This window comes from Amblyraja radiata, chromosome 45, assembly GCF_010909765.2.
Source record: "Amblyraja radiata isolate CabotCenter1 chromosome 45, sAmbRad1.1.pri, whole genome shotgun sequence".
In the NCBI taxonomy this organism is placed as follows: Eukaryota; Metazoa; Chordata; class Chondrichthyes; order Rajiformes; family Rajidae; genus Amblyraja; species Amblyraja radiata.
Genome location: NC_046000.1, coordinates 6,051,786 through 6,078,142, shown reverse-complemented (window position 1 = coordinate 6,078,142; position 26,357 = coordinate 6,051,786). Strand labels below are relative to the sequence as shown.

The 26,357-nt window shown below is 48.6% G+C and overlaps 1 protein-coding gene across 1 annotated transcript in view; it reads left to right on the top strand.

The window, feature by feature from the left end:
* The window catches only part of nxf1 (nuclear RNA export factor 1), a gene marked incomplete at its 5' end in the record, with an annotated part of 82,569 nt that overhangs the window by 1,991 nt on the left and 54,221 nt on the right, over positions 1-26,357 (top strand). Inside the window, one exon of the mRNA XM_033015215.1 lies at positions 3,279-3,474. Within this exon, the coding sequence (XP_032871106.1) occupies positions 3,279-3,474 (196 nt within the window). The remainder of the gene's footprint in view (positions 1-3,278; positions 3,475-26,357) is intronic.

Below are 26,357 nucleotides of genomic sequence, written 5' to 3'. Positions count from 1 at the left end.
ATAACTCAGTGGGTCAGGCAGCATTTCTGGAGAACATGGGTAGGCGACGTTTCGGGTTGGGACCTTTCTTCAGACGGATAAATAGTGACATGGTTATTTTCACATGAGCAAATTCATTTAGATGCATTTTTAAGGAACAAGGAACTACAAGGACTTAATTATTTTTTTCATTTGTAGGGCGGCGCGGTGGTGCAGCAGTAGAGTTGCTGCCTTACAGTGCCAGAGACCCAGGTCCTAACCCGACTACGGGCTCTATCTATACGGAGTTTGTACATTCTCCTAATGAACGCATGGGTTTTCTCCGAGATCTTCGGTTTCCTCCCATGCTCCAAAGACCTACAGGTTTGTAGGTTGATTGGCTTGGTATAAATGTAAATTGTCCGTAGTGTGTTAGCGTAAGGTTAATATGCCTGGGTCGCTGGTCGGCGCGGACTCAGTGAGCCGTAGGGCCTGTTTCCGTGCCGTATCTCTAAACTAAGATGCAGTTTTGCAAAAGAAGACACACAGTGCTGGAGTGACTCAACTGGTCAGGCAGCATCTCTGGCGAACATGGATTGGCTCAACCTGAGGAAACACAAAAATGCTGGAGAATCTCAGCGGGTGCAGCAGCATCTATGGAGCGAAGGAAATAGGCAACGTTTCGGGCCGAAACCCTCCTTCAGACTGGAGTTACCTTCAGCAACTGTGTGATTACACCAAGATCCAGTACAGAACGCGACAGGAGATCCTTCTTCCTCGTGGCTATCAAACTGTATAACCCCTCCCTCTTCTGTCGTGGGATAGACTGACTCCCCCTCCCCCCTGGGTTATTGACAAAAGCCAAACTCACTCATTGGTGAGTTTGTGCAACTGTGGTGCTGACACGGCTTCCAAACCTTTGCTGTTTGCATGTGTGTACTGATTGGCAAGATTGGAATTGTTCTTTCTGTGGGCAGGTGATACCTGACACTTTCACGTATTGTCGACTTGTTGCCGGTGATCTGAACCGTTTGTCTCCAAAGTACAGATTGTTGTGGAGTGAAAGCCTTCAATCCTACGGTCATAAAATGCTGGAGTAACTCAGCGGGCCAGACCGCATCTCTGGGAAGAAGAAATGGGTGACGTTTTTCGGGTCGAGGCCCTTCTTCAGACTGAGCGTCGGGATAGGCACTTGTATGGGATCCAGCCATGTCTGCCTCTTTGTCAATAAACCAGGCATTTGATTCGATACAATAGAACTTTATTTATCCCCGGAGCGAAATTGCCTCTCGAATAAGAAGGATCTCGTCCTGAAACGTCACCCATTACTTCTCTCCAGAGATGCTGCTTGTCCCGCTGAGTTACTCCAGCCTTTTGTGTCTATCCTCGGTGTAAACCAAACATGTCATTAATCTTAATGACATGCATATAAACATATTGAAGGTAGTACAGTGTGGTGCAGCTAATGAACAGGCCCTTCAGCCCTTCCAATCCATATTGGCTATCAAGCGCCATATGTTATGCCTATTGCGCTGTATACGTGTGTTCCATTGGTTTTAGCATAATATAAAAACCGTTGTTATCAAGCTGCTGGAATGGATAAGTGGGAGAGTCCAGGGCTAGAGGTCAGAGCCTCAGAATTAAAGGATGTTCCTTTAGGAAGGAGATGAGAAGGAATTTCTTTAGTCAGGGGGTGGTGAATCTGTGGACCTCTTTGCCACTGAGAGCTGTGGAGGGCAAGTCAATGGATATTTTTAAAGCAGAGGTAGATAGATTCTTAATTAGTACGGGTCTCAGGGGTTATGGGGAGAAGGCAGGAGAATGGTTGGGAGAGAGAGATGGATCAGCCATGATTGAATGGTGGAGTAGACTTGATGGGCCGAATGGCCTAATTCTGCTCCTATCACGTATGATCTATTGATAACATGGACTGAATGATTTGCCTGTGCTGGGCTCTTCTGAATCACAAACCCATGTGTCCTGTACCATATTACCTAATCAAAATGCTGTGCCATTGCTTGTTATTCACCAGTGCTGTTACCATACATGGTTAACGTAGAATTGGTGGTGTGCACTGTGCCTGCTTGTTGACCTTCATCATTGGGCGGCATGGTGGCACAGCGGTGGAGTTATGCCCCTGTCCTACTTAGGAAACCTGAACGGAAACCTCTGGAGACTTTGCGCCCCACCCAAGGTTTCCGTGCGGTTCCCGGGGGTTGCAGGTAGTGGAAGCAGGTAGGGACACTGACAACCTCCGGGATTCTTGTCTAAAACTTTCTAGCACTGGATATTTTTCATTTGTAAATCCAACAATGTGCCATTTAACATTAAACAGCTTGCTGCCAAAATTCAGTCCCATCTGCATCTGACATCCAGTCACCATCAGTAATTATTGGCTAGCTGTCAGGAGCGGGAACCTGTTTTTATTTACTCACCTACTGCAAAGTAGAGCGAAATGCAGTTTGATCTCAGCTGGGACAGTTACTCAGCTACGATGCCCGATTTTGAGATTTTACATGGATAGGACTGGTTTAGAGGGATATAGACCAAACGCAACAGGTGGGACTAGTGCAGCTGGGACATGTTGGCCGGTGTGAGCCACAGGGCCTGTTTCCACACTGTATCATTCTATGACTCTAAAACAGCTTAGTTGTGTTTATTGTCACGTGCCGAGGTCTTTACAGTGAAATGTTGGGGAGTCCAGAACCAGGGATCACCGTTTAAGAATAAGGGGTCAGCCATTTAGGACTGAGATGAGGAAAAACTTTTTCACCCAGAGAGTTGTGAATCTGTGGAATTCTCTGCCACAGAAGACAGTGGAGGCCAATTCACTGGATGTTTTGTGGTGGGAGAATGCGTTGTTTCAACGAATGCAATCAACCTGGCGTGCACAATCAAATAAGATCAAATAGAACAAGTTGTTCGACAACTTTAGACTGTGCACGCCATACGCAAGAAGAAGAAGACTGAATGTTTTCAAGAGAGTTAGATTTAGCTCTTGGGGCTAAGGGATTAAGGGATGGATATGGGGAGAAAGCGGGAATGGGGTACTGATCAGCCATGATCATATTGAAGGGCCGAATGGCCTACTCCTGCACCAATTTTTCTATGTTCTATGTGTTGGGGTCTGTGTGGTTCCTATTTGTGGGACATTAAAACAACTGCAACATTCTTTCTCAGTGAATATTGAAGGGGTGTTGAGGTACTGCCGTTTCCATTTTAGATTAAAGGAAATAAAGAATAATGAGGGGTGTTCCTCATTCACCTAAATTTCCATTAAAAACAAGTTTCTCCAATCTGATGTTGACTTTTATTTTTAGAACACGATGACCGCGTTGGTGGAAATTTCCCTATCCGTAAGAAGAAAGGACGCGGTCCATTCCGGTGGAAGATGTACAGTGACGCAAATCACAAGCCGAGAAACCGGGGCGGCGGAGGTGGCAACCCACGCCTGCGGTTCGAGGACGAAGACGGTGACGTGGCCATGAATGACCACGATGTGCCAAGACCACGGTTGTAAGTAGCAATCTGCACGTGTAGACTGGGCATGAAACTCACCGAATACTAGTGAAAGGCTTGGATCGAGTGGATGTGTGTAAACCAGCTCTGTGGCAATCAATTAGGTTGAACATACTTTGGTGAATTTGGACTCGATTAATGTATTAATACTCTATTGTCGCAGTGAAATTCTTTGCTTGCATAACCCAAGGTATGCCAATAGTCACCACATAAAGAGTGCTTACAATGTATCTGCGCCAGGTCCCCCTTTGTTCCCCCCCTCCTCAAGGCAGTCCCCCCACGCTGTGTCCTTCATTGTTCTACCCCCTCCCCCTCAAGGCAGGTCCCCCACGCTGTGTCCTTCATTGTTCTACCCCCCTCCCCTTCACGGCGGTTTCCCACGCTGTGTCCTTCATTGTTCTACCCCCCCCCCCCTCCCCCTCACGGCGGTTCCCCACACTGTGTCCTTCATTGTTCTACCCCCCCCCTCCCCCTCACGGCGGTTCCCCACACTGTGTCCTTCAATTGTTCTACCCCCCCCTCTCCCCCTCACGGTGGTTCCCCACACTGTGTCCTTCATTGTTCTACCCCCCCCCCTCCCCCTCACGGCGGTTCCCCACACTGTGTCTCATTGTTCTACCCCCCCCCCCCTCACGGTGGTTCCCCACGCTGTGTCCTTCATTGTTCTACCCCCCCCCCTCCCCCTCACGGTGGTTCCCCACGCTGTGTCCTTCATTGTTCTACCCCCCCCCCTCCCCCTCACGGCGGTTCCCCACGCTGTGTCCTTCATTGTTCTACCCCCCCCCTCCCCCTCACGGTGGTTCCCCCACTGTGTCCTTCATTGTTCTACCCCCATCCCCCTCCCCCTAACGGCGGTTCCCCACACTGTGTCCTTCATTGTTCTACCCCCCCCCCCTCCCCCTCACGGTGGTTCCCCACACTGTGTCCTTCATTGTTCTCCCCCCCCCCCTCCCCCTCACGGTGGTTCCCCACACTGTGTCCTTCATTGTTCTAACCCCCCCCCCTCCCCCTCACGGTGGTTCCCCACACTGTGTCCTTCATTGTTCTACCACCCCCCCTCCCCCTCACGGTGGTTCCCCACACTGTGTCCTTCATTGTTCTACCCCCCCCCTCCCCCTCACGGTGGTTCCCCACACTGTGTCCTTCATTGTTCTACACCCCCCCTCACGGCGGTTCCCCACACTGTGTCCTTCATTGTTCTACCCCCTCCCCCTCACGGTGGTTCCCCACACTGTGTCCTTCATTGTTCTACCCCCCCCCCCCTCCCCCTCACGGCGGTTCCCCACGCTGTGTCCTTCATTGTTCTCCCCCCCCCTCCCCCTCACGGCGGTTCCCCACACTGTGTCCTTCATTGTTCTACCCCCTCCCCCTCACGGTGGTTCCCCACACTGTGTCCTTCATTGTTCTACCCCCTCCCCCTCACGGCGGTTCCCCACACTGTGTCCTTCATTGTTCTACCCCCTCCCCCTCACGGCGGTTCCCCACACTGTGTCCTTCATTGTTCTCCCCCCCCCCCCCCCCTCCCCCTCACGGCGGTTCCCCACACTGTGTCCTTCATTGTTCTACCCCCCCCCCCCCCCCCCCCCCCACGGCGGTTCCCCACGCTGTGTCCTTCATTGTTCTCCCCCCCCCCCTCACGGCGGTTCCCCACGCTGTGTCCTTCATTGTTCTCCCCCCCCTCCCCCTCACGGCGGTTTCCCACACTGTGTCCTTCATTGTTCTACCCCCTCCCCCTCACGGCGGTTCCCCACACTGTGTCCTTCATTGTTCTCCCCCCCCCTCCCCCTCACGGCGGTTCCCCACACTGTGTCCTTCATTGTTCTCCCCCCCCTCCCCCTCACGGCGGTTCCCCACACTGTGTCCTTCATTGTTCTACCCCCCCCCCCTCCCCCTCACGGCGGTTCCCCACGCTGTGTCCTTCATTGTTCTACCCCCCCCCCCCCCCCTCACGGTGGTTCCCCACACTGTGTCCTTCATTGTTCTCCCCCCCCCCCTCCCCCTCACGGTGGTTCCCCACACTGTGTCCTTCATTGTTCTCCCCCTCTCCCTCACGGCGGTTTCCCACGCTGTGTCCTTCATTGTTCTACCCCCCCCTCCCCCTCCCCCTCACGGTGGTTCCCCACGCTGTGTCCTTCATTGTTCTACCCCCCCCTCCCCCTCCCCCTCACGGCAGTTCCCCACGCTGTGTCCATTGTTCTACCCCCCCCCCTCCCCCTCACGGCGGTTCCCCACACTGTGTCCTTCATGGGGCTTTTTCACGGGACGAGTTGACGCAAGATGTCACCAGAGTGAAGAGGTCGTGGTCCAGCACGAGTCTCGCACGATATAACGGGGGTAGATAAAGAGTTCCCACGGTACTCGGCATTTCTGTTATTTGTGCGAGTGACTTGTCCGTTTCCCGAGCTTTCGCGTTAAATCTTGAATGAACATCGTGAACTACACGTGACACAAATGATGTAACTTTTTTTTTCACACACTATATATATCCTCCCTTGGTTGAATTGGCTCATTTGGAGACATATTTTACTGTGTATGTGGGAGACACAGATGGACTGAGCACAGTACCTCGGTCTTACTGTGTGTGGGAGAGGGGGAGAAAGAGACGTACACTCACAGAGGCAGAGTCTCTCAGCCTGTGTAAGAGGGAGGGAGAGAGAGAGAGAGGCACACACAAGGTGGATGTGAAATCTCACCTGCCTGTTTCAGTGACAGACACCCGCCGCCAGTAAATGAAGACACCCCCATCTGTCTCCCCCTCCTCTCCCTCGACTCCCCCACCTTTCCCTCCCAACTCCAGTCCCGTCCCGACCCCCTGGGAAACTGAATAGAGCAACAATATAGATATAGAAACTGAAACAATATAGAAACTGAATAGCGCAACATGGCAAAAACATCTCTGACACGCTTTACCCCCTTTCTTTGAGATTTTCTGGGAGCCATCTCTGCAAGTGTTCCTGTTAAAAAGATTATCCAACAATGACAATTAGGTGGGACGTCCTCGAAGGACACATGTTCCCTTGTCGATATTGAGACCACCTTTTTTACTCACCTTCTGTCCCCTCTGTCCAGCTTCCGGGTTTACCGTTCGCAGGAGTTCCCACGCGCTATATCTCTAAAATCTGAAGTTAGGTAATGTCTAAAGGAACTGCAGACGCTGGTTAATGCTGGTTAATACGCACAGAAGGACACAAAATGTTGGTGTAACTCAGCAGGTAAGTCAGATCTGGGAAGAAAAACATAAAAAGCTGGAGTAAGTCAGCGGGTCAGGCAGCATCTCTGGAGAAAAAGAATAGGTGGCGATTCGAATCGGATACTTTCTTCAGACAGCCTAATCGGAATTGAGTCTGAAGATGTGTCTCGTCCCGAAACATCGGCTATTTTTCTCCAGAGATGCTGCTTGACTCGCTGAGTTACTCCAGCTTTTTGTGTCTGTCTTCGGTTTAAACCAGCATGTGCAGTTCACTCCTTACACGGGTCTCTGTACAACATTGATTGGTAGCGTTCCGGACCCCTGGACCCGAGGACTCCGACCTGTATCTCTCAAAGAAGTACATGTGAAAAATTTCTCACGGACCATAAAAATGCGTAACCTTTCAGTAAAGTCCCTTTTAAAGTCCCTTTTAAAGATTATAGTTATTTTCTTGAATCTCATTAACATAACTCATGAATAAGTTGATGTCCATATGCGGATGCAAATCTTTATTTTTATTTATTTTTTAAATTCAATCCCACAGAAGATAATTTTTACTCACCTTCTGTCCCCTCTGTCCAGCTTCCGGGTTCACCGTTCGCAGGAGTTCCCACGGTACCCGCAAGAGTTATTACGGATATCGCACTGGCCACTACGTTCATATAATGTTGCAATACTCAACCACAAGTGTACAAGTCAATCTTGGAGAAATTCAAACTTTCTTGAATTTTCTCCCGAGTGACCAAGTTACACGATGACCTGCCGTTAGCGCTACGGTGGTCCACGAATGCCGTACTGTTATCGCACGAGGTTCCCACGATGTTAAACTCCGGTTAACTCTTGCGTCAAGTCGCCCCGTGAATAGGCCGCTTCATTGTTCTACCCCCCCCCCTCCCCCTCACGGCGGTTCCCCACACTGTGTCCTTCATTGTTCTACCCCCCCCTCCCCCTCACGGCGGTTCCCCACACTGTGTCCTTCATTGTTCTACCCCCCCCTCCCCCTCACGGCGGTTCCCCACACTGTGTCCTTCATTGTTCTACCCCCCCCCCTCCCCCTCACGGTGGTTCCCCACACTGTGTCCTTCATTGTTCTACCCCCCCCTCCCCCTCACGGTGGTTCCCCACACTGTGTCCTTCATTGTTCTCCCCCTCCCCCTCACGGCGGTTTCCCACGCTGTGTCCTTCATTGTTCTACCCCCCCCTCCCCCTCCCCCTCACGGCGGTTCCCCACACTGTGTCCTTCATTGTTCTACCCCCCCCTCCCCCTCACGGTGGTTCCCCACGCTGTGTCCTTCATTGTTCTCCCCCTCCCCCTCACGGTGGTTCCCCACACTGTGTCCTTCATTGTTCTCCCCCTCCCCCTCCCCCTCACGGCAGTTCCCCACGCTGTGTCCATTGTTCTACCCCCCCCCCCTCCCCCTCACGGCGGTTCCCCACACTGTGTCCTTCATGGGGCTTTTTCACGGGACGAGTTGACGCAAGATGTCACCAGAGTGAAGAGGTCGTGGTCCAGCACGAGTCTCGCACGATATAACGGGGGTAGATAAAGAGTTCCCACGGTACTCGGCATTTCTGTTATTTGTGCGAGTGACTTGTCCGTTTCCCGAGCTTTCGCGTTAAATCTTGAATGAACATCGTGAACTACACGTGACACAAATGATGTAACTTTTTTTTTCACACACTATATATATCCTCCCTTGGTTGAATTGGCTCATTTGGAGACATATTTTACTGTGTATGTGGGAGACACAGATGGACTGAGCACAGTACCTCGGTCTTACTGTGTGTGGGAGAGGGGGAGAAAGAGACGTACACTCACAGAGGCAGAGTCTCTCAGCCTGTGTAAGAGGGAGGGAGAGAGAGAGAGAGGCACACACAAGGTGGATGTGAAATCTCACCTGCCTGTTTCAGTGACAGACACCCGCCGCCAGTAAATGAAGACACCCCCATCTGTCTCCCCCTCCTCTCCCTCGACTCCCCCACCTTTCCCTCCCAACTCCAGTCCCGTCCCGACCCCCTGGGAAACTGAATAGAGCAACAATATAGATATAGAAACTGAAACAATATAGAAACTGAATAGCGCAACATGGCAAAAACATCTCTGACACGCTTTACCCCCTTTCTTTGAGATTTTCTGGGAGCCATCTCTGCAAGTGTTCCTGTTAAAAAGATTATCCAACAATGACAATTAGGTGGGACGTCCTCGAAGGACACATGTTCCCTTGTCGATATTTTTACTCACCTTCTGTCCCCTCTGTCCAGCTTCCGGGTTTACCGTTCGCAGGAGTTCCCACGCGCTATATCTCTAAAATCTGAAGTTAGGTAATGTCTAAAGGAACTGCAGACGCTGGTTAATGCTGGTTAATACGCACAGAAGGACACAAAATGTTGGTGTAACTCAGCAGGTAAGTCAGATCTGGGAAGAAAAACATAAAAAGCTGGAGTAAGTCAGCGGGTCAGGCAGCATCTCTGGAGAAAAATAATAGGTGACGATTCGAATCGGAGCCCTTCTTCAGACAGCCTAATCGGAATTGAGTCTGAAGATGTGTCTCGTCCCGAAACATCAGCTTTTTTTCTCCAGAGATGCTGCTTGACTCGCTGAGTTACTCCAGCTTTTTGTGTCTGTCTTCGGTTTAAACCAGCATGTGCAGTTCATTCCTTACACGGGTCTCTGTACAACATTGATTGGTAGCGTTCCGGACCCCTGGACCCGAGGACTCCGACCTGTATCTCTCAAAGAAGTACATGTGAAAAATTTCTCACGGACCATAAAAATGCGTAACCTTTCAGTAAAGTCCCTTTTAAAGTCCCTTTTAAAGATTATAGTTATTTTCTTGAATCTCATTAACATAATTCATGAATAAGTTGATGTCCATATGCGGATGCAAATCTTTATTTTTATTTATTTTTTAAATTCAATCCCACAGAAGATAATTTTTACTCACCTTCTGTCCCCTCTGTCCAGCTTCCGGGTTCACCGTTCGCAGGAGTTCCCACGGTACCCGCAAGAGTTATTACGGATATCGCACTGGCCACTACGTTCATATAATGTTGCAATACTCAACCACAAGTGTACAAGTCACTCTTGGAGAAATTCAAACTTTCTTGAATTTTCTCCCGAGTGACCAAGTTACACGACTGACCTGCCGTTAGCGCTACGGTGGTCCACGGTGGTCCACGAATGCCGTACTGTTATCGCACGAGGTTCCCACGATGTTAAACTCCGGTTAACTCTTGCGTCAAGTCGCCCCGTGAATAGGCCGCTTCATTGTTCTACCCCCCCCCCTCCCCCTCACGGCGGTTCCCCACACTGTGTCCTTCATTGTTCTACCCCCCCCTCCCCCTCACGGCGGTTCCCCACACTGTGTCCTTCATTGTTCTACCCCCCCCCTCCCCCTCACGGCGGTTCCCCACGCTGTGTCCTTCATTGTTCTACCCCCCCCTCCCCCTCACGGCGGTTCCCCACACTGTGTCCTTCATTGTTCTACCCCCCCCCCTCCCCCTCATGGTGGTTCCCCACACTGTGTCCTTCATTGTTCTCCCCCTCCCCCTCACGGCGGTTTCCCACGCTGTGTCCTTCATTGTTCTACCCCCCCCTCCCCCTCCCCCTCACGGCGGTTCCCCACACTGTGTCCTTCATTGTTCTACCCCCCCCCCTCCCCCTCACGGCGGTTCCCCACGCTGTGTCCTTCATTGTTCTCCCCCTCCCCCTCACGGTGGTTCCCCACACTGTGTCCTTCATTGTTCTCCCCCCCCCCCTCCCCCTCACGGCAGTTCCCCACGCTGTGTCCATTGTTCTACCCCCCCCCCCTCCCCCTCACGGCGGTTCCCCACACTGTGTCCTTCATGGGGCTTTTTCACGGGACGAGTTGACGCAAGATGTCACCAGAGTGAAGAGGTCGTGGTCCAGCACGAGTCTCGCACGATATAACGGGGGTAGATAAAGAGTTCCCACGGTACTCGGCATTTCTGTTATTTGTGCGAGTGACTTGTCCGTTTCCCGAGCTTTCGCGTTAAATCTTGAATGAACATCGTGAACTACACGTGACACAAATGATGTAACTTTTTTTTTCACACACTATATATATCCTCCCTTGGTTGAATTGGCTCATTTGGAGACATATTTTACTGTGTATGTGGGAGACACAGATGGACTGAGCACAGTACCTCGGTCTTACTGTGTGTGGGAGAGGGGGAGAAAGAGACGTACACTCACAGAGGCAGAGTCTCTCAGCCTGTGTAAGAGGGAGGGAGAGAGAGAGAGAGGCACACACAAGGTGGATGTGAAATCTCACCTGCCTGTTTCAGTGACAGACACCCGCCGCCAGTAAATGAAGACACCCCCATCTGTCTCCCCCTCCTCTCCCTCGACTCCCCCACCTTTCCCTCCCAACTCCAGTCCCGTCCCGACCCCCTGGGAAACTGAATAGAGCAACAATATAGATATAGAAACTGAAACAATATAGAAACTGAATAGCGCAACATGGCAAAAACATCTCTGACACGCTTTACCCCCTTTCTTTGAGATTTTCTGGGAGCCATCTCTGCAAGTGTTCCTGTTAAAAAGATTATCCAACAATGACAATTAGGTGGGACGTCCTCGAAGGACACATACTCACCTTCTGTCCCCTCTGTCCAGCTTCCGGGTTTACCGTTCGCAGGAGTTCCCACGCGCTATATCTCTAAAATCTGAAGTTAGGTAATGTCTAAAGGAACTGCAGACGCTGGTTAATGCTGGTTAATGCGCACAGAAGGACACAAAATGTTGGTGTAACTCAGCAGGTAAGTCAGATCTGGGAAGAAAAACATAAAAAGCTGGAGTAAGTCAGCGGGTCAGGCAGCATCTCTGGAGAAAAAGAATAGGTGACGATTCGAATCGGAGCCCTTCTTCAGACATCCTAATCGGAATTGAGTCTGAAGATGTGTCTCGTCCCGAAACATCAGCTTTTTTTCTCCAGAGATGCTGCTTGACTCGCTGAGTTACTCCAGCTTTTTGTGTCTGTCTTCGGTTTAAACCAGCATGTGCAGTTCACTCCTTACACGGGTCTCTGTACAACATTGATTGGTAGCGTTCCGGACCCCTGGACCCGAGGACTCCGACCTGTATCTCTCAAAGAAGTACATGTGAAAAATTTCTCACGGACCATAAAAATGCGTAACCTTTCAGTAAAGTCCCTTTTAAAGTCCCCTTATAAAGATTATAGTTATTTTCTTGAATCTCATTAACATAACTCATGAATAAGTTGATGTCCATATGCGGATGCAAATCTTTATTTTTATTTATTTTTTAAATTCAATCCCACAGAAGATAATTTTTACTCGCCTTCTGTCCCCTCTGTCCAGCTTCCGGGTTCACCGTTCGCAGGAGTTCCCACGGTACCCGCAAGAGTTATTACGGATATCGCACTGGCCACTACGTTCATATAATGTTGCAATACTCAACCACAAGTGTACAAGTCAATCTTGGAGAAATTCAAACTTTCTTGAATTTTCTCCCGAGTGACCAAGTTACACGATGACCTGCCGTTAGCGCTACGGTGGTCCACGAATGCCGTACTGTTATCGCACGAGGTTCCCACGATGTTAAACTCCGGTTAACTCTTGCGTCAAGTCGCCCCGTGAATAGGCCGCTTCATTGTTCTACCCCCCCCCCTCCCCCTCACGGCGGTTCCCCACGCTGTGTCCTTCATTGTTCTACCCCCCCCCCTCCCCCTCACGGCGGTTCCCCACGCTGTGTCCTTCATTGTTCTACCCCCCCCCTCCCCCTCACGGCGGTTCCCCACGCTGTGTCCTTCATTGTTCTCCCCCTCCCCCTTACGGCGGTCCCCCACGCCTCCTTTATTCCTTCCTATAACAATTGGGTGTTGAGTTTCCTTTTTATATCAAATTATTCCTGCAATTATTCTATGAAGAATGAAGCACATATATGCTCAAGATGCACTGGAGAGGGTCCAGATGAGGTTTGCGTGAATGATCCCAGGAATGAGTGGTTTAACTGCCATATGAAGAGCGTTGGCCAGCAGTAGGCTGGCGTTTAGAAGGATGAGGGGGCACAGACCCCAACACTTAGAACATAGAAACATTGGTGCAGGAGTAGGCCATTCGAGGGGGGACTAAATTGAATAGTGGAAGGCCTGGATAGAGTGGGTGTGGAGAGGATGCTTCCACTAGTGGGAGAATCTAGGACCAGAGGTCAGCCTCAGAATTAAAGGACGTTCCTTTAGGAAGGAGACAAGGAGGTATTTCTTTAGTCATCAAATCATCACAATCTTTAGTCAGAGGTTGATGAATCTTTGGAATTCTTTCTACACAGTAAATTATGGAGGCCTTCAACTAATATTTTTAAGGCAGAGCTAGATAGATTCTTGATTAGGACGGGTGTCAGGGATTATGGGGAGAAGGCAGGAGAATGGGGTTAGGAGGGAGAGATAGATCGGCCATGATTGAGGTGGAGTAGACAATGGGCCGAATGGCCTAACTCTGCTCCTATCACTTTTAACCTTAAAACAAAATGGTCTTCAGCTTTTTGTTTAAACTGCTGATTTATTTTGTACAATTTCACCAGCAGTTTAACAATGACAGAACTAAAGCTGTGTTGATTGTGATGATTTGCCTGAGTTCAGCACCCGGATCGAACCTGACACAAAATGCTGGAGTAACTCAGCGGGTCAGACAGCATCTCTGGAGAAAAGGAATAGTGACGTTTCGGGTCGAGACCCTTCTTCAGACTGGGTTGGGTGACCTGAAACGTCACCTATTTTCAAAGTAGCCCTTATTGTCATTCAGACCTTGCAGTCCTACATATAGTTAAAAAAATGATAAAAATACACAATAAACACAAATTAACATCCACCACAGTGAGTTCACCAGGCACCTCCTCACTGTGATGGAAGGCAAAAGTCTTAAGTCTTTGTCTCTTCCCTTTGTGACCCAGCCGGGTGATGGTAAGTAATGTCAGTCCCGCGGCTGAATCCGAGTTCCGCGAACGGGCTGGTTCAACTCCGCAGCCCGGGGTGGTCGAAGCTGCCGCCCTCCAGTTCAGCGGACGCAGCTGTTGTCGCGGGAGCTCCGGAGAACAGGTCACCAACCTGTGACCTGCGAGCTCCCGACGATGTCGTCCACTGGGCCCGCGGCCGATCCTCCGTGGTCGGGTCGCCGCTGCCCGCTCCGAGGTCGGGTCACCGCTGCCCCAGCTCCGAGGCCGCCAGCTCCGTTATTAGGCCTCGGCGCAAACGGAGACGGGGGATACGACAAGAGAAGTCTCACCCCCCCCCCCCCCCGAAGGAAGAGACCAAAAACATGTTTCTCCCCCCCACCCACACACATACACAACCTAATAAACCAAAAATTAACTAAAACAGGACAAAAGAACAACACAAAAAGAAAAAAAATAGACGGACTGCAGGCGAGCCGCAGCTGCTAAAGCAGCGCCGCCATCCAGAGATGCTGCCTGACCCACTGAGTTCCTCAAGCTTTTTGTGTCGAAGTTCAGTTTAAACGAGCATCTGTCGTTCCTTCCTACACAATACCCCTGTGCCGCCCTCGTGGTAGGTTTGTCCAGAAGATTACGTTTCATGGGATTCAAGGCGAGTTGTTCAGGTGGAAGGAAATATTGGCTTGGTTATAAGACAGCGGATAGTGGTGACTGTAGATCTGTGACCAATGGTGTTCTACAAAGATCAGTGCTGAGACCTTGGTTGTGTTTGTGGGATATATGAATGATCCAGATGAAGATGTGTGTGGTCTGATTAGTATATGAGCAGCAGAGGGTGCCGCAGGGGATGCAGCACAGAATGCCACAGGAGATCCTTTGTCCATGTGGCTCTCAATCTGTACAACTCCTTCCCCCATCTGTCGTGGGGTAGACTGACCATCCCCCTCCCCCCCCCCCCCCCCCCCCCCCGCCATCCCCAATCTTTGCACATCCCCAATCTTGGACCTTCCACTCGTCACTTTAATTTTATGTTTCGTGTATCTTGTATTTTATGACTGTTGGCAGACTAATTTCCCACCTGGGATAAATGAAGTTCTATCATATTGAACAGAAGTTTGCAGAGTTGTAGACAGTGAGGAAAGCTTTCAAATGTGCAGCGGGATAGAGATTATGTCCTGAGAACTATATTCTGCGCTCTGTATCTTTGTTTCGTTCTACCTATTGCACTTGAGTTTGGCATGATTGCATTTGTATATAATATTATCTGATTTGATTGGATGGCATGCAAAGGAATGCTTTTCATTGTACCTCCGTACTCATGACAATAATAAACCTCAAAGCTTAGATTAGTTTGAAATTTGGGTGGAGAACTGCTCAATGGACTTTAATCTGGACAAACTCAGTTCGGTTTAGTTCATTGTTCCGTGTACTGAGGTACAGTGAAAAGCTTATCCAATCAGCCAAATGACAATACATGATTACAATCGAGCCATTTACAGTAAACAGATACATGTACTCGCTAGAATTTAGGAGATTGAGGGGGGATCTTATAGAAACTTACAAAATTCTTAAGGGGTTGGACAGGCTAGATGCAGGAAGATTGTTCCCGATGTTGGGGAAGTCCAGAACAAGGGGTCACAGCTTAAGGATAGAGGGGAAATCCTTTAGGACCGAGATGAGAAAAACATTTTTCACACAGAGAGTGGTGAATCACTGGAACTCTCTGCCACAGAAGGTAGTTGAGGCCAGTTCATTGGCTATATTTAAGAGGGAGTTAGATGTGGCCCTTGTGGCTAAAGGGATCAGGGGGTATGGAGAGAAGGCAGGTACGGGATACTGAGTTGGATGATCAGCCATGATCATATTGAATGGCGGTGCAGGCTCGAAGGGGTGAATGGCCTACTCCTGCACCTATTTTCTATGTTTCTATGATAAGGGAATAATGATATCAAGGTAAAGCCTGTAAAGTCCGATCAATGAGGTGGTAGATAGTAGTTCAGGACTGCTCTATAGTTGTGGTAGGATCATTCAGATGCCTGATTGCAGCTGGGAAGAAATTATTCCTTATGTTATCATGATATTATGCTATCCCTGATATTATGTATAATATCAGATATGATTGAACAGCATGCAAAATACTGCTTTTCACTGTACCTCCGTAGGCCTGACAATAATAAATCTAAAAACCTAAACTGAAATTAGTTGGAAATTTGGGTGGAAAAATGCTCGATGGACAAGTGTGAGGTGTGGGAAATGCAAGAGAAACTTAGATGGTAAAATGGTGGCATTGATCAGATATCTTGGGATAGCTCCCTGAAAGTGGCAGCATAGGCATAGAAAGAAAAGAAGCATGTGGTATGCTTGGCTTTAATCAGTTGGGTCATTGAGTATCATTGAGGTGTGTTGCAGCTTCATGAAATTTTGCTTAGGACACGTTTGGAGCATTATTTAGGTTTGGTTGCCACATTAGGGCAGCACTTTGGCGCAGCGGTAGAGTTGCTGCCTTACCGCGCCAGAGACCCAGGTTCGATCCCGACCACAGGTGCGGCATGCGCAGAGTTCGTACATTCTTCCCGTGAAATTCTCTGCCTCGGAGAGCGTGGAGGCCGGTTCTCTGGATGCTTTCAAGAGAGAGCTAGATAGGGCTCTTAAAAATAGCGAGCGGAGTCAGGGGATATGGGGAGAAGGCAGGAACGGGGTACTGATTGGGGATGATCAGCCATGATCACATTGAATGGCGGTGCTGGCTCGAAGGGCCGAATGGCCTCTACTCCTGCACCTATTGTCTATTGACAACGTGGGTTTTCTCCGAGATCTTCGCTTTCCTCCCACAATCCAAAGACGTACAGGTTTGTAGGTTAATTGGCTTGGTATGAATGTAAAATTGTCCCTAGTGTGTGTAGGATGGTGATAATGTGTGGGGATCGCTGGTCGGTGTGAACTTGGTGGGTTAAAGGGCCTATTTCCGCATTGTATCTCTAAACTAAACTAAGTTTACAGGAGGGATGTGGGAGGTTGAGGAAAGGTTCATCAAGACGACACATTGGAGAGTATTAGCTATCAGGAGAGAATGGATAGAGGTGGATTGTTTCCACTGGAAGTCTGAGGGGCAATCTGATAGATTTATAAAATGATGAGAGAGCATATAGATAGATGGTCAGTCTTTTTTCCAGAGTGGATATGTTAACTACCAGAGGGCATAACTGCGGGAAAGTTTAGATGGGTGGGGCAAGTTGTTTTTTAGTGTGGTAGGTGCCTGGCGTACGTTGCCATGGGAGATAGATGGTGGGCTTGGATATGATAGCAAGGTTCAAGGGCATTTGGAGGGGCACTTGAATATGCAGTGAATAAAGGAGTGCGGATGGTGTGCAGGCAGATAAGATGGCTGTGTACGATAGTGTTAATGCGCGGGTCGGCGCCGTCCCGGTGGGCCGAATGGGCTTGTTTCCACGCTGTATTTCTAAACTAAACTTTATTAAAAAAAAATAGTCATGTTGGTATACAAAAATGCTGGAGAAACTCAGCAGGGTGAGGCAGCATCTATGGAGCGAAGGAAATGGGCAACGTTTCGGGCCGAAACCCTTCTTCAGACTGATACGGTCATATTGGTATCATGGTCAGCGCAGACATTTTTTTTTTTAAAGGCAGAGATAGATAGATTTTTGATTAGTACAGGTGTATGGGGAGAAGGTAGCAGAATGGGGTTGGGAGGGAGAGATAGATCAGCCATTGAATAGTGGAGTAGACGATGGGCCAAATGGCCTAATTCTACTCCTCTCACTTATGACATGATAGACTGTAGGGTCTATTCCTGGCCATATAAACCCACACAAACCCATGGAGAATGTGCAAACTCTGCACAGACAGCAGCCGTAGTTATGAATGAATCTGGGTGACTGGAGGTAAGAGGCAGCAGATCTACCCGTTGTATCACTGTGCCGTCCCTAACTCTCAATGGAAAAGGTATTAAAGAAAATCGGGTCCCGTTTATTTACTGAAGTAATATTTGGATGAGAACATCTATATTTGGCTGACGTTCACTGGAGTACACCATGTGCATTAAGATTGTGAAATCCCAGAGTTGCACAAAAGTATGCAGTGCCATCCCTATTAATATATATATTGATTATATATATATATATTAAAAGAGTGGGGAGGTAAAGATAACAGTCCTGCTCTTTTGAAATAGTGTTGACATACCGACAAGATACGCTAACTTTTAAGTTAAAAAAATCCTAACAAAGCATTGTTTTGAACTTGTAAACGTCCTTGAATATAAAATTAGCATTCAGCCAGTGAAAACAGGAAGCATGCTTTAACAAAAAAAGGTTGGTGGAAATCTAAAACTCTCTCTGAAGGCTAGAAGGGTTTAAAATGTACTTGGGATGTTTTTGTCAAAGGCAAGCAAGTGTTTTGGTGATATGTTGTCAAAGTTGTGTGTTCTCACTTTCTTTTGTCACCAGGGACTTCTTTGGTCCTTGCGTGTACCCAGAGAGTTGTGAATCTGTGGAATTCTCTGCCACAGAAGGCAGTGGAGGCCAATTCACTGGATGTTTTCAAGAGAGAGTCAGATTTAGCTGTGTAGGAAAGAACTGCAGATGCTGGTTTAAATCGAAGGGAGACATGCTGGAGTAACTCAGTGGGACAGGAACAAAATGCTGGAGTAACTCAGCGGGACAGGAACAAAATGCTAGAGTAACTCAGCGGGACAGGAACAAAATTCTGGAGTAACTCAGCGGGATAGGAACAAAATGCTGGAGTAACTCAGTGGGACAGGATGGATTTAGCTCTTAGGGCTAACGAAATCAAGGGATATGGAGATAAAGCAGGAACGGGGTACTGATTTTGGATGATCGGCCATGATCATATTGAATGACGGTGCTGGCTCGAAGGGCCGAATGGCCTACTCCTGCACCTATTTTCTATGTTTCTATGTAATAAATGCACACACTGTTCACACCATTGAACAAGCCATTGGCATCTCGCTGGACATTCGGGAGTGAGATTGAAAGTGAAAATGCTCCACCACATACAAGATTTCAACCACCCTCTGGTTCACCCTTGAATTCATGTACAGACGGATCTTGGGGTCCAAGTCCATAAAACCCTTAAACTGGCAACAGACGTAGATACAATGGTAAAGAAGATACCACTGGCAACAGAAGTAGATACAATGGTAAAGTCTGAAAACGACTTCCTAACTTTAGATTCAATGCCCCGAGTGACGAAGACAAGCATGAATATAAAAGTTAGGAAGTCGTTTTTCAGAGTTACAGGCTGCATTTGGAGTCCTGGTTGCAGTTCTGGTCACCTCAATACAAGGATGGCTCTGGAGGTGCAGGAGGGTTACCAGAATGCAGCCTGGATTAGAAGCTATTAACTATGAGGAGAGGTTGGGCAAACTTGAATTGTTCTCTCTGGAACGTCGGAGTCTGATGGGTTGTAGAAATATATATAATTCTGTGGGCCATCAACAGGGTAGCTAGAACCTTTTCCCAGGATGGAAATGTTCTCGGAGCAGATTTAGGTCATTCAGACCATCAATTCAATCATGGGTGATCAATCTTTCCCGCTCTACCCCATTCTTCTGCCTTCTCCCCTGACTAATCAAGAATCTGTCAAAGTCCGCTTTTAAAATATCCACTGACTTGGCCTCCACAGCCGTCTGTGGCAATGAATTCCACAGATTCGCCACCCTCTGACTTAAGACGTGAGGGCATAGATTTTTGCTGAGTGGGGCTAAGTTTAATAGAGATGTACGAGGTACGTAATTTTCAGAGGGTGTTGGGTGCTTGGAATATCCACCAGGGGTAGCGGTTGAAGCTAATACGATAGTGGCATTTGCAAAGCTTTTAGGTAGGCGCATGGATACGGAACGATGTGGTTCATGTGCAGGCAGAGGAGATTAGTATCAATTGACATCATGTTCGGCACAGACATTGTGTGCGAAGAGCATGTTTAGTTTAGATTAGTTTAGTTTTGAGATACAGTGTGGAAACTGGCCCTTCGGCCCACTGGGTCCGTGCCGACCAGCGATGCCCGCGCACACACAAGCCTACACACACTAGGGACAATTTACACTTGTACCAAGTATACAAACCCAAGCCAATTAACCTACAAACCTGTAGGAGTGTGGGAGGAAACCGAAGATCTCAGAGAAAACCCATGTGGTCATGGGGAGAACGTACAAACTCCGTACAGACAGCACCCGTAGTCGGGATCGAACCCGGGTCTCCAACTCTGCCTCTGCACCATCGTTCCTGTGCTGCACTGTTTTATGTTTAGATTTAGGTTCTAATTAGCACTAAAATGAATCAGATAGCATCTTGTATAGGTGGGAATATGCTATTAATAATACTGCTTGGCCCTTCCCTGCTGTGCTGAGGTTATAGGTCTAGCCCTCTAGTGTTCTTGACACTATGCAACAATTGAAATGATCTCATCCCTGGGGCTAATTAACCTACAAACACATCTTTGCAACGCAAGGGCAAAATCAGAGCACCTGCAGAAACACATGCAGTCATGGGGAAAGCATAGATCATAGAACAGCACAACAGAGGAACAGGCGGTGAATCTGTGGAATTCTTTGCCACAGAAGGCTGTGGAGGCCAAAGTCAGTGGATATTTTTAAGCAGAGATAGATAATTTTTCGATTATTACAGGTGTCAAATGTTATGGGGAGAAGGCAGGAGAATGGGGTTAGGAAGGAGAGATAGATCAGCCATGAATGAATGGGCCGAATGGACTAATTCCACTCCTATCCCTTATGACCTTCAACACGCTTGGATCGCAGGTAGATAGGGTGGTCGAAAAGGCTTTTGGCACATTGGCCTTCATCAGTCAGAAGTATTGACTATAGAAGTTGGAGGTCATGTTGCAGTTGTAGAAGACGTTGGTGAGGCCACATTTAGAGTATTGTGTTCAGTTCCGGGCACCATGTTATAGGAAAGATGTTGTCAAGCTGCAAATGGGTGCAGAAAAGATTTACGAGGATGTTGCCAGGAATAGACTGGTCTGAGCTACAGGGAGTGGTTGTGTAGTTAGACATAACTCAGCGGGTGAGGCAGCATCTATGGAGAGGAGGAATGGGCGACGTTTCTGGTAGAGACCCTTCTTCAGACTGATGTCAGAGGAGCTGCGGGACAAAGATCGAATGTGGGCGGAGGCAGTAAGACTAGTGGGAGAACTGGGAAGGGGATGGGGAGATTAAGCAAGGGCTATCTGAAGTTAGAGAAGTCAATGTTGTGTAGGCTGGGGCTCTATTCCCTGGAGCGCAGGAGGATGAGGGATGATCTTATAGAGGTGTATAAAATCATGAGAGGAATAGTTCGGGTAGACGTACAGAGTCTCTTGCCCCCAGAGTAGGGGAATTGAGGACCAGAGGACATAGGTTTCAGGTGAAGGGGAAAAGATTGAATGGGAATCTGAGGGGAGATTAGCATCATGTGTCACATGGACTTCGTGGGCCGAAGGGCCTGTTCCTGTGTTTTACTGTCCTCTCAGAATGAGTCGCCGGACTGAATATTTTTAGTTTTAGTTTGTAGAGATACAGCACGAAACGGGCCCTTCGGTTCACCGAGTCCGCGCCGACCAGCGATCCCCGCACATTAACATTATCCTACACACACAAGGGACAATTTTACATGTATTTGTATACATTTATACAAAGCCAATTAACCTACAAACCTTTGGAAAGCGAGTGGAGCTCCTGGAGAAAACCTACGCTGTCATGGGGGGGGGGGGGAGGGGGGGGCTGTGCTGTATTATTCATGACTGTGCAGGAAAGTGCGAATTCCTGCAGGAAACTTTCTCAATGACAAAAAGAACGTGCTAACACCACACAAACAACAGAGGTCAGGATTGCACCTTGGCTGGAACTGTGCCACTCTAGTCCTGGCAGCATCCTCTTAAATCTCGTCTGTATCCTTTCCAGCTTTTACAACAGCTTTCCTACAACATGGTGCCCAGGACTGTGCCACACTGCAGTGCTTTATATCAAAGATCCTGTAGCAAAGCAAGATAGTCCACTCGACCAAAAAGACGTAGTACGGTCATGGGCAGATTCATGGGTCATTTTCGGCCCCATTTCTGTAACCGGCTTCCGTCTCCGCACCAAAGATCCCATAGGATAATAGAGCGGAGACGGAAGCCGATTACGGAAACATCCTCGTAAAAATAAAAGTTATTTGGTAAAAATCTTCCCATTTTCAGAATTTTAATTTATTTACACAAACTGTTGCCCCCGCAACATTGATTACACTGCGGGTCGGGTCGGATCCGGTTACGGAAATGGATGTAAAATAAGGCCCACGTTCCGTTCCGTTGCGTACTACACGTCAGCCCATTGTATTTAGCAAGAGTGGTTATAGGATCTTTGCTTTTTATTTGGTCTGTACCCCTCGAATCCTGTCCTGTCCACGTGCTTCTCCACAAGCCTTTGAAGAGAATAGTTTTGTGTTAAGTCACGTTGCGCAACTGCACAGCATTGTGTGAAGACTTGATTTTGGAGACTTTTTGATTTTCTTTTTGTGTACTCAGCAGTGACAGATTTGAATGGTGTGCCCCTTGCAAGGTGTTAACGTGAAGTTCGCATTGAGTTTGAAGGGAACAATAGATGGTTTGTAGCGTTTGGGTCGCTCATTAAATCAGGAATTAACAATTTAACATTAGCTGGAAACATAGAAAATAGATGCAGGAGTAGGCCATTCGGCCCTTCGAGCTTGCACCGCCATTCAATATGATCATGGCTGATCATCCAACTCAGTATCCAGTACCTGCCTTCTCTCCATACCCCCTGATCTCTTTAGCCACAAGGGCCACATCTAACTCCCTCTTAAATATAGCCAACGAACTGGCCTCAACTACCTTCTGTGGCAGAGAATTCCAGAGATTCACCACTCTCTGTGTGAAAAATGTTTCCTCATCTCGGTCCTAAAAGATTTCCCCCTTATCCTTAAACTGTGACCCCTTGTACTGGACTTCCCCAACATCAGAAACAATCTTCCTGCATCTAGCCTGTCCAACCCCTTAAGAATTTTGTAAGTTTCTATAAGACCCCCCCTCAATCTTCTAAATTCTAGCGAGTACAAACCGAGTCTATCCAGTCTTTCTTCATATGAAAGTCCTGACATCCCAGGAATCAGTCTGGTGAACCTTCTCTGTACTCCCTCTATGGCAAGAATGTCTTTCCTCAGATTAGGAGACCAAAACTGTACGCAATACTCCAGGTGTGGTCTCACCAAGACCCTGTACAACTGCAGTAGAACCTCCCTGCTCCTATACTCAAATCCTTTTGCTATGAATGCTAACATACCATTCGCCTTCTTCACTGCCTGCTGCACCTGCATGCCTACTTTTAATGACTGGTGTACCATGACACCCAGGTCTCGTTGCATCTCCCCCTTTCCTAATCGGCCACCATTCAGATAAGAGTCTACTTTCCTGTTTTTGCCACCAAAGTGGATAACCTCACATTTATCCACATTATACTGCACCTGCCATGCATTTGCCCACTCACCCAACCTATCCAAGTCACCTTGCAGCCTCCTAGCATCCTCCTCACAGCTAACACTGCCCCCCAACTTCGTGTCATCCGCAAACTTGGAGATGTTGCATTCAATTCCCTCGTCCAAATCATTAATATATATCGTAAATAGCTGGGGTCCCAGCACTGAGCCTTGCGGTACCCCACTAGTCACTGCCTGCCATTGTGAAAAGGACCCGTTTACTCCTACTCTTTGCTTCCTGTCTGCCAGCCAGTTCTCTATCCACATCAATACTGAACCCCCACATCAATACTGAACTTGCACATTATTCTCCTGGTAATGATTTTGACCTACTGGTGGACAAAAATGCTAGAGAAACTCAGCGGGTGAGACAGCATCTATGGAGCGAAGGAATAGGTGACGTTTCGTCTCGAAACGTCACCTATTCCTTCACTCCATAGATGCTGCCTCACCCGCTGAGTTTCTCCAGCATTTTTGTCTCCCTTCGATTTTTCCAGTATCTGCAGTTCCTTCTTAAACATTTGACCTACTAGTGACTCCTTTCCTAATGTAATTCAGCGGCTGAAAATGTTTTGCACATGTTAAAGTACTACACAAATGCAATATTTTATATTTCATTTTGTTTACTGCGATACTTTCATAACGAAACGTTAAAAATTTAATTTTGCTCGCTCTCCCTTTAGACATACATATTTAAAATATTAAATATTAGTCATAGTGTCATGCAGCGTGGAAGCATGCCAACACCGGCCAACATGTCCCAGCTCACCAGTCCCACCTGCCTGCATTTGGCCCATATCCCCTCAATATCCATGTACCTATCTAACGGTTTCTTAAACATTGCGATAGTCCCAGCCTCAACTACCTCCTCTGGTAGCTCGTTCCATACCCATTGTGTGAAAAAGCTACCCATCAGATGCCTATTAAATCGTTGCCATTTCACCTTAAACGTATGTCCTCTGGTCCTCGATTCCCCTACTCTGGGCAAGAGACTGACTTACCATCGCCCGGTGGGGTATCACCTCAGCGCAGAGGGAGAAGAGGAGGGAAGAGACAGTAAAAGTGAGGAGGTGCCTGGTGAATTCACTGTGGTGGATGTTAATTTGTGTTTATTGTGTGTTTTGTTGTTTATTATTACATGTATGGCTGCAGGCAAAGACATTTTGTTCAGATCGAAAGGTCTGAATGACAAGTAAAGGATCTAATACAATACAATACAATACCATTTATTTGTCATTTGAACCTCACATGAGGTTCAAACGGAATTTGGTTTCTGCAGCCATACAAGAAAAGAACCAAGACACACACCAACACAATTTACACAAACATCCATCACAGTGAATCTCCTCCTCACTGTGATGGAAGGCAAAGTCTTGTCTTTCCCCTGCTCTCCATTCTTCTCCCGATGTCAAAGTCAAAGCCCCCGGCGGGCGCTAGCAAGTCCACGGCCATTTAAAGCCACGCCGGGCGATGTAAGGCCCTGCTCCGGGTATTGATGTTGGAGCCCCCGGCGGGCGCTAGCAAGTTCGCGGCAATTGAAAGCCGCGCCGGGCGATGTAAGGCCCCGCTCCAGGTCACTCTCAACCCCGCAATTCGAGCGGGAGAAGTCGCCGTTGCCGGTGCCCTGCAAAGCGGTCTCCCACCAGGGACCCGCGAGCTCCCGGTGTCACCATCCACCAGAGTCAGGTAGCAGCAGCGCGCCACCGCAGCTCTCCACACTCCGAACTCTCCACGCTCCGAACTCTCCACACTCCGAACTCTTCACGCTCCGAACTCTTCACGCTCCGAAGCCGGCCAGCTCCACGGTAGTAGGTCCGCTGCTCCGCAGGCTCCGTGACTTGAGCCCCCAGGTCATTCCGGTTAGAGTCCGCTCCACGGTGCTAGGCCCCAACGACAACGGAGACCCGACAGAGAAAAGGTCAGGTCTCCGTGCAGGGAAGAGATTTAAAAGTTTCCCCCACCCCCTGCCCCCCACACATACACATTTAAAAGCCCACTACAAACTATACCCTCAACGGGACCAAAAAAACACAGACAGACTGCAGAGGCCGCTGCCACGTCGGTCGCGCCGCCCATCTAAGTCTAAGTCTAAGTCTCTGTGCATCTACCCTATCTGTTCCTCTCATGATTTTGTACACCCCTCATCCTCCTGCGCTCCAAGGAATAGAGACTCAGCCTATTCAACCTCTCGCTATAGCTCAGACCCTCGAGTCCTGGCAACATCCTCGTAAATCTTCTCTGTACCCTTTCCAGGTTGACAACATCTTTCCTATAACACGGTGCCCAGAACTGAACACAATACGCTAAATGCGGCCTCACCAATGCCTTGAATAACTGCAACATGGCCTCCCAACTTCTATACCCAATATCTCTCAGTATTTAATCTATGCAATTAGTTCTTGAATGATTCAGCCTTCCGGTCAGCAAATAAACTTGCACAGGTTCTCAGAAGCACCAGTTTTACTAAGTGCTAGAATGTTTGGACATCTCTGTTTTAATTGTTTCCAGTTGTGCATGTATATTGCGTGCCTTTGCAATGCGGTAGTAGAAATGCCTGCTGAGTGTTTTTCAGTTAATACATTTACGAGGAAACCAGTCCTAGTGAGGGTGGTTGTTCCAGACATACAACATCGTACACGTACGGACGGCTTGGCGGCACAGCGGTAGCATTGCTGCCTCACAGCGCCGGTGACCCGGGTTCGATCCCGACTACGGGTGCTGTCTGTACGGAGTTTGTACGTTCTCCCCCGTGACCTGCGTGGGTTTTCTCTGAGATCTCCGTTTGCTTCCCGCACTCCAAAGACGTAGAGGTTTGCAGGTCGATTGGCGTGGTATAAATGTAAATTGTCCGCAGTATGTGGAAGATAGTGTTAATGCCCCTGTCCCACTTAGGAAACCTGAACGGAAACCTCTGGAGACTTTGCGCCCCACACAAGGTTTCCGTGCGGTTCCCGGAGGTTGCAGGTGGTTGCCGGAGGTTGCAGGTAGGGAGACTGACAAAAAAACCTCCGGGAACCGCACGGAAACCTTGGGTGGGGCACAAAGTCTCCACAGGTTTCCGTTCAGGTTTCCTAAGTGGGACAGGGGCATTAATGTGCGTGGATTGTTGGTCGGTGTGGACTTGGTGGGCCAAAGGGCGCTGGATCTATAAACTGAACTAAACGAAACAGCACAAGAAGAGGCCTCCCTGGCCCACTATGTCCGCGTCGAACATTTACATGATCAGAACAACTGGGCCACAATCTGGAAA